Source organism: Poecilia formosa, unplaced genomic scaffold (genome assembly GCF_000485575.1).
Source record: "Poecilia formosa unplaced genomic scaffold, Poecilia_formosa-5.1.2 Scaffold21, whole genome shotgun sequence".
NCBI classification, from domain to species: Eukaryota; Metazoa; Chordata; class Actinopteri; order Cyprinodontiformes; family Poeciliidae; genus Poecilia; species Poecilia formosa.
Window position 1 is genome coordinate 2,985,156 of NW_006799960.1, and position 12,147 is coordinate 2,997,302.

The following is a 12,147-nucleotide window of genomic DNA, read 5'->3' on the forward strand; positions in this document are numbered from 1 at the left end:
TTCATAAATGAAATCATAATTTAAAATTACCTTTGGTGCACACACTATTTGTTCCTGATATTACCATTCATTTTATCTAAACATTCAAGTGTATGACAATAAAAACAAAAATAAATCTTTTAGAGGTAAATACTTTTTCTTTTTGTACATTGCATGTAGTGATCATTAATTTTAGATTTTGCCATGGTTTGATCAGGTTCATTTTAATATGTTGCAGAATTTCAGAAAATGGACAGTATAAAAACTCTTTGGAACTTTGATGACATTTTATTTGATAATAAAACTCACAGTAATCCAGTAAAAGCACTTGAGAATGGTCAAATCTGTCTTTTGGGACCTTATGAATAAGAAGTTAGGTAAAAAAAAAATACCTTAGTTTTTTTTAAGGTAAAAAATAATTTTACCTTAATTTTTGAAGGTAAAATTAAATAATTACCTTGTAATTCTTTCAGATGTAAAATTTGACTTAAATGCGCAATGTTTAAATGTGGCCATAAATCACAGTGTAGATGCGCAACCTTCTGGGAAATAAAGAATTGATAAGAAATAAAATAAAAATATTAAACATACAACAGATTATGTCCATCAGTATATATAAGTATATATAGTGCTCTTGTTTTTATGCTTCTCCACTACTTTTGGTGCACTCCCGTAAATCTACTCAAGTTCCGCCCGGACGATTTATGAAACGCAGCAACTTCCTGTTGGAAATAAACACAACTTTGACATTGGCCGCGTTGATGTCCGTCAAACATGAGCACCCTGACTTTAAACTCACTGAGACAAATAATGAGAGCGATGGTCGACCACTCGGGCTTCGACAGAGTCATAAGCAAGGTAAATGTGAACAGATATTTTTGAAGCTAAACCCAGGGTTTTTGCGTTTTCAAACTGCAACCCCAGATGTTGTCCATAGGTGGACGTTGTGTCTGCGAGCCCCGGGAAGGTGGTGTGTGAGATGCGGGTGGAAGAGGAGCACACAAACCGGGGAGGGACGCTGCACGGCGGGCTGACAGCCACCCTGGTGGACGTGATCTCTACCATGGCCATTATGTACACCGAGAGAGGAGCCCCGGGGGTCAGCGTGGACATGAATATAACGTGAGTTTAGAAATACCCCAATCATGCATCAAGACAGTGCATTGCAAATGTATTCTCTGCTACTAAGTTTTTCCAGTTGCAGCAACAAACTTCACTGAATGTCACAGAGAAATTGTGGATTAGACCAAGAGTCTGCACCCTGTGGCTCTTTGGGCCATCCAGTGACTCCTAGTAATTTTGTCAAAAGTGATAAAGAACTTGCTAATATATATATATAAAATAGATTTCGCTTTTCAGATTCAGAATCATCTTAATTAGCAAGAACTCTGTACGGAAACAAGGAGTTTGTCTGCTTTCAAGCATTTAAACTCTGTGCAGGCAGCATACATTTATAAACTTCAGCTTAAATAACATTTTTCAATCATTTTCCACAAATGTCAACTTTTCTCTTTTCTTTAAGTTCACATCTAAAACCAGAAATAAAGTGGTGATTCTTTAAAAATTACCTATTTTTAGTAGATAAAAAAGCTTAGGTAACATTTTGGTCTCTACATAAGTTTCATTTAGCTGGACTGGGAGTCAAAAGGACTGCAGACTCCTGGGTCACACCAACACATGCAGACAAATACGTGGCTTTCAGCATTTGTTTAAGAAATGTATTCAGCCCCTTTTACTTTGCTACCTTTAATAAAACAAAGCATCCGAGGAGCAGCCAACAGGCTCACAGTTACTCTGAAGGAGCTGCAGAGATCCACAGCACAGATGTAGGAATCTGTTGACAGAATTAATCATCATGATTTTCACAAATTTAGCCTTTAAGGAAGAGCGTTAAGTAGAAAGCCATTGTTAAAGGAAAGCTATAAAAATAAATGTCCTGCTTAAACACTGAAACAACTGAAAACTAATACTGCACATCACTCTGAACACACTGTAGTCACAATGAAGCATGCTAGTAGCAGCATCATGTTGTGATGTACATTCAGCTTGCTGATACAAGCTGGATGTACTGGTTGGGAACTCGACTTTTACCCTCACGTGAAATTGGCTGCAAATAGATGTGTAATTATACAACTGTACATCTTTGAAAAGCAGAAGTAGAGCCTCCTGCACAACCAACAAGAATGCAGCAAGTCATTTCTGAGTGACAAGTCAACAACAAAACTCGTGCTTCCCAGCAGCCATTGTACAGTGCATACAGCGGTAAAACCAGCTGACCAAGCATCCTCATCTAAGTGGGCAGAGCTCCGCTTGGGTTGCTAGGTGTAAAGGCAGCAGCGGTTTTTTGAAACAGCTTGTTTTCCATACTCCAAAAACATCAAGTTATTGCCATAATCCGAACAGATGCTGTTTTTAGAAACAGTAAAGACCCAAACGAAAGTATAAAAACAATCCCTTTAAGATTGTTGGCCATCTCTCACTTTCCCCTCTTAAACTTCAGTGGATTTTTGTTGCCATTTTGAAGATGAACTCCATAAGCAAGTAATGTGTGTGTGTGTGTGTGTGTGTGTGTGTGTGGGGGGGCGGGGGGAATGTTACTATGCTGCAGGTACATGAATGCTGCCAAAATAGGGGAAGACGTCCTCATCACTGCACAAGTCCTGAAGCAGGGGAAAACGCTGGCATTTGCTACTGTAGATCTCTCCAGCAAAGCCTCAGGGAAACTCATCGCTCAAGGACGACACACTAAACACCTCGGCAGCAGCTAAACCGTCTCTTCTAATTGAAATTGTATAATTTACTGCTAAAACTTGGGATTCTGAATATGTAGACTGTTCTTTTTGTAAGTACATAAGTTTGCAGAACAAAGTTCTGTGGTTTTTTTCCCCCCCAACTTATGTGTTTGTGTTCTTGTGAATATCAGCAAGCAAATGTTTCTTGTACATGCAATAAAGCCAGCTGGACAAAGACTCTTTTTTTTCAGACTTTGCACTGTATTGAGATATGCTCAGCAGTAAAGATTAGAGAACAGAAAATCAAAACCCAGAAGTTACATGCCTTACACCCTTTTTTTTTTCAGCTAAAACACATTGAATCAGCAAGGAGCGAAACTTTACGTACTGCTGTACTTCATAGTCTTTGAAAAAGCAAACCCTTCAAAACTCAATTTTAATTTAAAGAAGCTTGGCAGCAGATTCGCAACTTTAACAGATCAAATTAAACAGAAATCAGTTAGCTTTAAGCAAAACCCTTTTTTTTGTTAGGTATATTATTATTATTATTATTATTGTTAAATCTGTCATCATTGCAAATCATCACCGACCCATGTCCCTCCGAAAAACAAAGCGCAAAACATCAGATTTCAGTAGCTTAAATGAAATAGTGCATGAACGGATTGAACTGTGAAAAATCAACTTCAACATACCAACATGTCTTAACTCTGCACAATGCCTTTTGAGATACTCGCAAATTTAAACAAAGGCCTGTTTAGTATGTTTCTGAGAAAAGCAAATGACACAAAAACATCTTTTAAGTCCAGCAAATAAAACTAAGGCAGTTTATAAGAAGCAATTCCTACACCATATGATTTGACAAACACTCTTCCTCTTGTTATCTTTGCCTGTACAGGTGTTCTGATACCTGCTCATGCCTATCCTGGGCAAAAAAAATTGTCTAAACTTGTTTTAGAAGCCCTAGTAACATTACAAAACAAGCTTTAACAATCCTTTCTTATCACATCAAGGATATAAGACATGTCCATCGTAACCACCATGAAGACTTGCGTATCGTTTGTTCCGGTTTAGATGCAACATAAAGAGTTCATTCAGTGACCGATGCTGTTGACTGTGTGGCTCCAAGAGAACAACCAACCACTCAAAAAATCAATGTCCGTGCAGGTTCAAATTAAAAAAACAAAACAAACAAAAAAACAAAAACAAAACAAAAGCAAAATGAAAGAAAGGGTGAGTAAGGAAAAGGGAATGAAGTAAAATAAAAATGTCAGAGCCAATCCAAAAAAAAAATGGGAGAAAGTATTGGGACAAACATGGGAAGAATGGGGTATATAAAAAAAAAAACAGGATGGGAAGCAAATGGGCTTCAAGTTAGAGGGAGAAAATGAGTGGGGGAACAAAAAGGAGATCCAAGCACAAGTTCAAATCTTTTAAAAGGGACAGGGAGGAGATGAGTACATCAATTTGCTTCTGAAGGCTTAGGGAGGGAAGGAGAGGTAAAGGCTTGTCTCTGTGTGGCTGGGTGAAGCAAGAAGCCTTAATCAGGCATGTATGGGCGGAGGTGATCCTCGATGTCTCCCACGCCCCAGCAGGTCAGCTGGTCCTGGGGCAAATACAGGCACAGGCTGCACAACTTGAAAACCGTGGCCTTGGTTTTAGGAGTCTGAAACGACCAAAAAGTATAATGGCGTCGTTAAAGAGGACAGGGTTTTTAAACTTGATAAGCCAGTTCTTTTTTTTTTTTAAACGTTTCAACAGATGTACCTGCAGGTGTTGTCTGTCCATAAAGAGAAATACAGACTGGGTTGGGTTGTTCATCACCATTCCAGCTTTGTCTTTACGACCCAAAGCATGCAAGCATTGCTTCTCGTAGTCTCCATGATGAAATTCAAACTTGGCCTGAGAAGAAGAGGAAAGAGTCTGTATGCAAAGTCTGGGCTGCTGGCTAAATTTCATGTAGTAACCTGTTAAAAAAAACAAACTTCAGGCTCAACTACGAACTGCTATTTGACCGTGTTATATTTGGCAGACTTAGAAGAATGACATTTACGCATACTGAAACGGTTCAATAGAGCGGAGGTTAAGGATTTGGGTAGGCCATTCTAGAAGCCTGATGTTAACCTGTGTGCAATTTTGTCTGCAGTTCGGACAAAGAAAGAAGCAGCTCCCTCAAATGGAAACTATGAAGCTCCACGTGTGTGGACAAGTCAAATGTTTTCTGTAGGAAAGTCCTACGGGTCAGCGATCGAGCCGTTTGGCAAAGATGACAACAAGAATGTTAAGAAACGGGATATTTTCACCGAAATCACTGTTTTTATCAAACGTTTAGTTTTGAAGGATAACTGACTGACCAAGCTGTACAGGTACTCTTCCCTGACTGTTCAGTACAATTTGGCTTCACGTCATTTATTTTTGCTCAATGTGTACAAGACAGATTTTACATTAATCTGATACATAGCACATGGAGTAGTCACTCCAAAGTGATGATAGGAGCAAAGGTCTGACCTGCACAGGCCTGAAGGGCTCATCATCGGCCCCTTTCCATCTGGAGAACAGCAGACAGACAATCTTCTCAATATCGTTGCGTGGCCAAAGGATAAAATCCATTTCCTGTGTGCAGCCTATCACATCCTAAAGAAACAAGACAAATAATTATAGTAACTAAGCATTTTTTTTAAGCCATGACTGGGGACTTCGTTCATATAGTCAAGTCTTACCCTTCGCATCGACTGGTATCGGGGGGCGTGTAGTTGCACCACATCTTTTTGAAGGAGCTCTATCGAACTCTCCAGAGAATAGCTTGAATCGCGCACACCTCTTAGGATGTTTTCTTCGTAGTTGTTGGTCATCACAGGCAACACTTCAGCTACCTCAAAAAGTGCAGACTTCTTCTTCTGTTAAAAATAAAGCAAGCGATTATGAGGGTTTCACAGGTCAATGCATATTTTTCTGGTTTTCTTTGAGGTCTGACCTGCCTATTCTAAGAGAGGGTGTTAGGGTCACTGGTGGAAAAACATTACGTTTGTTTTTGTTGTTGTTGTTTATCCATTCCAAAATTAAAGTAAAAATTATGAAAAAAGTCAAGAATGTTTTCAATTAACAAAAAAAAGTTTAAATGACCTGAAATGGTGAAGAGATGTTACAAAAAAAGAAGACAACGCTATATTTAGAATAAAGTTTAAAAAGGTGAAGGACAAAAGAAAGGATGGAAAGACAGAAAAAAGAGAACATGTAACACAAGGGAAAAACAACTAAATGTCCATATCCCCCCCTCCATACATGTCTAGACCTGGAAAACGCTGAAAGTAAAAGTTGTACATTTCCATCAGTTTTTAGCATTTGACTTGACAATAGCAAAATGGAAAATTGGCCGATTTACATTTATGGTCCATTATCTGTTGCATCTCCAGTATAAATATAATGGAATATAGCTGTCATGTTAACAAACCTTTTCCTTGAAAACAAAGGCTATATAGATCTTGAAGTCAAACTGATCAGCCAAAGATTCCCTTTTCTTCCGAAGCTGAGCTCGAAGCCGGTTTCTTGTTTGGTTTCTTCGTGAAGTTGGGTCCCCCATGGTTAGATTTTGTTGGTAGTGTCTCTTCCTCTCGTGTGATGTACTTTAGCGACACTGTCTATTTATTCTATACTTTTAAGAAAGGATGGAGCTGACAATGCAATAAAAAAATCTCTAAAACTAGGTCCTCTAACCACTATGAACTTAAAAGACCAACAAATCAGATTTTAAACTAAGTCATTTCAATATTTGGTTGTTGTAAAAAGGCAGTTTTGAGAAGGGGAATGCTCAACAGGCTAAGACTCCATTGCCTTTATACCTGATCAAAAACCCATGTTTTAAGACATGGCCTCAAAGCCAAATTAACTTTTTTTTTTCCAACTGCCACTGAAATGAGTACAACAGATTTCAAAAAAACAACAACTCAAATGTGGCTCTCTTTTAGAAATGATAACTGAAACTAATAGAAAAGGCTGCTACAAAACAAAACACATATTGGTGACATTTTTTTTGTTTGTTTGTTTGCTAGTGAGATTGTGAACTACAGCGAGCAGACCGATATTCTATTAACTGGGTCATCTCAAAGTCCCTGATCCATGGCTGCGGTTTTGTTTTGTTTCTCTGAACACAGACTGTGTTATGAGCGTGTTACAGGCGGACTGGGGATACAGACGAACATGGCAGGGAGACACAGATGCCAACAGATACAGGCACCCGGTAACATCGAAGACTTCAGCGAAAGTAAACCGACATTTCCTGAACTTTTTCCGTCACTCATCTGGCCCTGGGCCCGTGCTGCTGCCACAGCTGATAGTCATGATGTGGGCGTATTTTTAGCACACTAGCTAAGGTCTGCTAGCTAGCTAGCAAGCCAACCTAGGTATTCATTTCTGACACTAACTAGTAGTGAATCAGTGATAAAGCTACATCTTATTTTAAGACAGACTGGCTTAACTGAGGCTTTTTAAGTGTGGTCAGTCATCTTACCACGCCTTTTATTACATTTTCTGGCTCAACGAGACTGTCAGTGCTGTTATTAAAAGTCGGAAGACTAACGTTGTAACTGTTTCTGGTCACTATTTCAGCTCCATATTAAACTGTTGTCAACAACTTTCGACACAAATCAGTTGGTAATCGATTAAAATAAACGCTGAACTGCGAAACAAGCGTTAGCTAAACAAAAATCTCCCTCCTCTTCCAACGTCTGACGCTGCGAGCTAGTTCTTTCTCTTTTCTTCAGTCGTCACAACCTCCGGCTCGCCCCGCCGCATGCCATGTCAAGATAAATCGACCATCCAGCGGAGATCCCCCGTTCTATCAGTCGATGTGTGGCGTGTTCTGTCTCCTGGTGGGCCCATATTTAACGACGTGCCGTCCAACGTGTGCCCCGTTCGGTTTCTTTGTGTGTGTCTGTGTGTGTTTTTCAGGGAGGCTAATAACAGTACATTAGCGCTCGACGGGTTCTCTGCCTTCCCCCTCAAAATGGCTGCGCAGGCAGTTACAATAACTGGACGTAATAAGACACGTGACCCGACGGAGCGGCTTCGTTACCTGGTAAAAAAAAAAAAAAAAACGATACGTGAGAATACGTCCGCCATATTTTGTGTGGCGTGTTTGCCTTGCATAGCTATGCAACTGTGTTGGAAAAAACTAAAAATCTCTAGTTATCTGGAATATTGGAGGTCTTCTGGATGAATCATTTTTGCATCAATGCAAATACACTGTAACTAAAGTAAGTTGCATTAGGCCTTGTTAGTTATTCAAACCTTGCAATGTTATGGTAGTTATACTGAAAATTGCAATACTTTTAGTAAACGCATTCTTTCAACTTCTAAAACTACCACTGTTAACATAAATAGAAAAAGATCCATATTTTGTCAAAGATTTTAATCCTTTAAGTGCATTGAACACCCTCATGCGTCTCATCTTAATCATTGTAAGGATTAACTATAGATAGATAGAAATTGCCACTCACAATATGGCGGCACCGTTGCCGTACGATGCATTCATGATGTGTCTTTTCTCCTTCTCTATTGGTGGAAGGAGGAGACGGAGGAGAAGAAAATAAAAATTCTTCGTGGTGATTGGTGGCTTCACACGTGACTCGGTGCTCGTATTTAAGCCCCTGGCGCGAGATCTTTTAGTTGAGGAAAACAAGAGTTTTAAAGAGGTTCGGTTGAGTTTGTGAAAGGTGAGTTTACGTCTCTTAATGTTGGGCTGTTTGAAATATTCTTGTAATTAACACATTGACTAGAGAGTGTGGCGTACGGGGGCTTATATTTAAGTCAAATTTGTACATCATTAGACTTGGATGGCGCTACCGTTAGCATAATATTTGAATTAGCTTGTTCTTAGCACGAGAAGATATTTGTATCCTATTATTTTTGACCGTCTAGTCACCTAGAATCACAATCGACCCATATATAGATGCATATTTTGCTTTGGTTTTATCTTGTGCAGTATCTGCTTTAATTTGTCCCTAACCCTACTTATCAGATCTCCGGAAAGAAAATGAATTCCGTTGGCAACGTGAAACAGCAGAGATCCAATGAGAACATGAAGGTAAATCTGAAGTATTTCTTCTTGGGTTTTAAGTACGTTTCTTTTTTTGTTGTTGCTGAATTGTACACGGGACTGACCGGGGCCACTCTATTTCTAAACTCAACAGATGGTTAAGTAAAGAAGGTTCTATGTATTTAGAGAGGGTTGATTGTACAAGCCATCACTCTTTTTTTTTTTTTTTTTTTTCGTTTTCTTTGTGTGTGAAAAGTTCATCGAAGATTTTAAAACTTACTTAAACTCTAACTTTATCTCAAGTGGAATATAAACTGCATTTAGATGTAAAATGTGGCTGTGTTGCCTTAAAATAATGTGGATCCTCTTTAGTGTAGCTGAAAATTCAAGCTCTTGCAAGTTTATAAAATATTTTCTTCAGTTTCAAGAACTTGTAGCTGTGGTCTTTTCAACCTAACCAAACTCAACAATATTCTAATGGCATTTCAAAATGCCCTTCAGTTACAAAAAAAAAAACACTGCTTAAAGGGGAAACTAAAATTTTAAATTGATTTACTTGAGGAATAACTCATTGCATCCTAATGGCCCTTCACTCTGAAATTGATTGCATTAGTAATGTTGCCTTTTAAAGAACTGAAATTCTTGTTGGGCTCTCAAATGGTCCAAATCTCTGAAAGATGATTTAATCAGCCTCAAACCAATGGAGCTGTTGAGGTCTAGCCAAACATTAACTAGGCTTTGTCCTGCTCCTTAATGAGCACTCAAGAGGAACTTTCCCATGACCACAACAACTTTGTGCCCTACCCTTGAGCTTGGGCAGTAAAAGGAGCCTTCTCTACTTTAGTGACATTGTAACTAAAGCCTTCTGTGTCAGGTGATGCCAAGCTCGGAAAATCATAACTGAGTACTTTCCTGTCACGGTGCACTAATTGGGCATTTTCTGACTTGTGCAAAGTTCTGATTTTCACTGAAGTCTTTCATCACAATGCTTTTCTCTCTGAAGCACATGTTTAATATTCTTTCCATTATTATAATGTACATGATTAAGTTGAATGTAATGTTTGAAATTGATTTCAAGATGCAATCTCTGCATTAAACATTATGTATATGTTTGCACTCGTATACCATTTAAGGAGTCTCCAATTCTATGTGTTCAAAGAATTGCTGTAAAGGGGAAAATTGCCTTTCCTGATCTCTGAAGGTATATTTGTCTTTCAGAACTTCTTTGCATCGCCTCAAAAGGCAGTGGGAAAACAAAGACACAGCCTGCAGGTCCTCCAGGTGTCAGCAGTCAACACAAGTTTGAAATCGGCTCAGGTATGGCCTGTAACAATAGTCTTGATTGTACAGCTGAGGGTTCGTCCATTCCTAATCCCGATTCTTCTATTTTAGACAGGAAAGGTTATTCCGAAGAGGAAACAGTGGATACTGGACCAGTCAAGAGGTCAGAAGAGGGTTAAAGTAGAAGTCAAAGCCACACAAACAGAAGAAGTTGACTGTGTACCAGATGGCCTGTCCAAAGAAGCATATGAACTTATGGTCAAAGGTAAACTTATGATTGGTTCTGTAACTGGTGAAAATCTCCTTCACCTTCTAGAAATGACATCTTTATCTTGCACTTTTCTAGAAACTCCTCCTTCCTCTTACTGGAAAGAAGTAGCAGAAGAACGACGGAAGGCTTTGTACAGTGTCCTACAGGAGAACGAAAAGGTGAGTTAATCACTAGGGCTCAGATAATGTTTAGCTTTCTGAACGTTCCCACGCTCCAACTCCCTTGACCCTGGGAATGAGCCAGTCCAGACTGCAGAAAATGTATTCAATCATTAGTTGGCTTTTGTCTACTTCTGTTCAGTCAGGCCTGTCAAAACTGTCTTCAGTGCTTTTAAGGTTCTTCAGTTTGGTGACCTTGTACTTTGAGCTCTGACCAACTAATTTCTTTCAAACCAGTTGCACAAAGACATCGAAGCCAGAGATGAACAGATCAGCAAGCTCCAGTCTGAGAATGAAGAGCTGCAGGAGCTGGCGCAACACGTGCAGTACATGGCTGACATGATTGAGGTTTGTACTCTGAGTATCTACCAAACACCTGGCATGGATTTTCTTTGTGCTGTCTGCCTTTGTCTTAAAGCTCAACCTGATCTTAGATTGCAGTAAAGGGCATAATTAGGCTTTGACATATTATGTTTCTGAACTTGATACCGCTTTTTATCCAAAAGTGCAGCAGTTTTGGCAGTGGCATACAGGTCTGTAACTGGAGCTGGTACACTTAATCCAATAGTTTAAATGCCTCCTTTGTGTTCACTATGGGTTGAAGTGTTTTTTGTTTTTCCCCCCCAGAGTAAAATAAAGTTCATTGTAAAGGCATGATCTCTCTTGGTACTAATTAACAACTTGTATAATGTGTTTACAGAGACTGACTGGAAAGTTCCCAGAGAGCCTGGAAGAAATGAAGGACATTGCGTTTGATGCAGAAGAGGCGGGTCCAGCTGAGCAAGAGGAGGCAGACTACAGCGATGAAGAGACGTCAGATCATGACGAAGCGGGACCCTCAGGATTAAACTGACTTTAGAGAAAGACCTCCTTTTGAAGGAGATATGCCCTCTTTTGTTAATAAACTTGTAATTTTTGTTGAGTTGTTGGCAGCTTTTTATCATTTGAGTTTAAATTTAAACGCATTGGACGGTTTGTCTCGATCTTTCAATCCAAAAGACTTTTGTCTGGTAATTGACTGGTATTAAGCCCTCACTGACTACTGGGCACCTTTTCTTTTTATAGAGGAGCCATGTAGTTTAAAACTGAAATGTTTTCCAGACTTCAGCCTTGTTTTGCAGGGTCTCGTATGTTAATAAATCTGGCTGTTGGCAGACCCTTGTCTCAGTTTAAAATGTGAAACTGCTTTTTATCTGATTTTGTACATAGTCTATACAATAAAATTGAAAGAAACTGAGTTCCTGTTGGCTATTCTTCACTTTAAGGGTGTATGTGACAAAACTGCTAAATTTATCAAGCAACTCCTTTATTGCACTTTGTACATCTTGGTATTGACAACTTTTAAAGTTCAAATTTTTTTTTGAAAAGTGGATAAAATTGTTTTATAGAAATGGGTCATGTTGACACATTCTGCCTTTTATAGTTTGAAGGCTTCCTGTTTTGTTTACGGTTAAAATAAATGTGTAGCTTGTTGCCCTTATTTAGCTTGTAACACAAGTCAAACAGGCAATACAGAATGAGGAAAAACTTTTTAAAGAACTTGAACACTGAGCTGATTCTTTGGATTAATTTAATATGCAGTTCAATTGGTGGCAGCAAGTACTCTTAAAAATGAGAAACATTTTGCTGGGTATGTGGGAGTACCTTGAGTGTCTGCATTACCTGGCAATTTTTGGCCTAATCTAATTTGTTTCA

The 12,147-nt window shown here is 39.0% G+C and overlaps 3 protein-coding genes across 3 annotated transcripts; 2 read left to right on the forward strand and 1 right to left on the reverse strand.

The window, feature by feature from the left end:
- The first annotated feature begins 634 nt into the window (after positions 1-634).
- Positions 635-4,041, forward strand: acot13 (acyl-CoA thioesterase 13). Its single transcript, XM_007547744.2, has 3 exons — positions 635-837; positions 917-1,101; positions 2,588-4,041. The coding sequence occupies exons 1-3, from the start codon at positions 754-756 to the stop codon at positions 2,745-2,747; spliced, it is 429 nt and encodes a 142-aa protein (XP_007547806.1). The 5' UTR covers positions 635-753; the 3' UTR covers positions 2,748-4,041.
- cunh6orf62 (chromosome unknown C6orf62 homolog) lies at positions 2,867-7,726 on the reverse strand. Its single transcript, XM_007547745.2, has 5 exons — positions 6,160-7,726; positions 5,429-5,605; positions 5,217-5,342; positions 4,476-4,610; positions 2,867-4,374 (listed from the first exon to the last, which is right to left on the reverse strand). The coding sequence occupies exons 1-5, from the start codon at positions 6,286-6,288 to the stop codon at positions 4,249-4,251; spliced, it is 693 nt and encodes a 230-aa protein (XP_007547807.1). The 5' UTR covers positions 6,289-7,726; the 3' UTR covers positions 2,867-4,248.
- A 585-nt stretch (positions 7,727-8,311) lies between these two features.
- Positions 8,312-11,689, forward strand: gmnn (geminin DNA replication inhibitor). Its single transcript, XM_007547746.1, has 7 exons — positions 8,312-8,419; positions 8,725-8,790; positions 9,961-10,059; positions 10,135-10,288; positions 10,370-10,452; positions 10,690-10,800; positions 11,153-11,689. Exons 2-7 carry the CDS (start codon positions 8,740-8,742, stop codon positions 11,303-11,305), a joined length of 651 nt encoding a protein of 216 aa, XP_007547808.1. The 5' UTR covers positions 8,312-8,419; positions 8,725-8,739; the 3' UTR covers positions 11,306-11,689.
- The last annotated feature ends 458 nt before the right edge of the window (positions 11,690-12,147 follow it).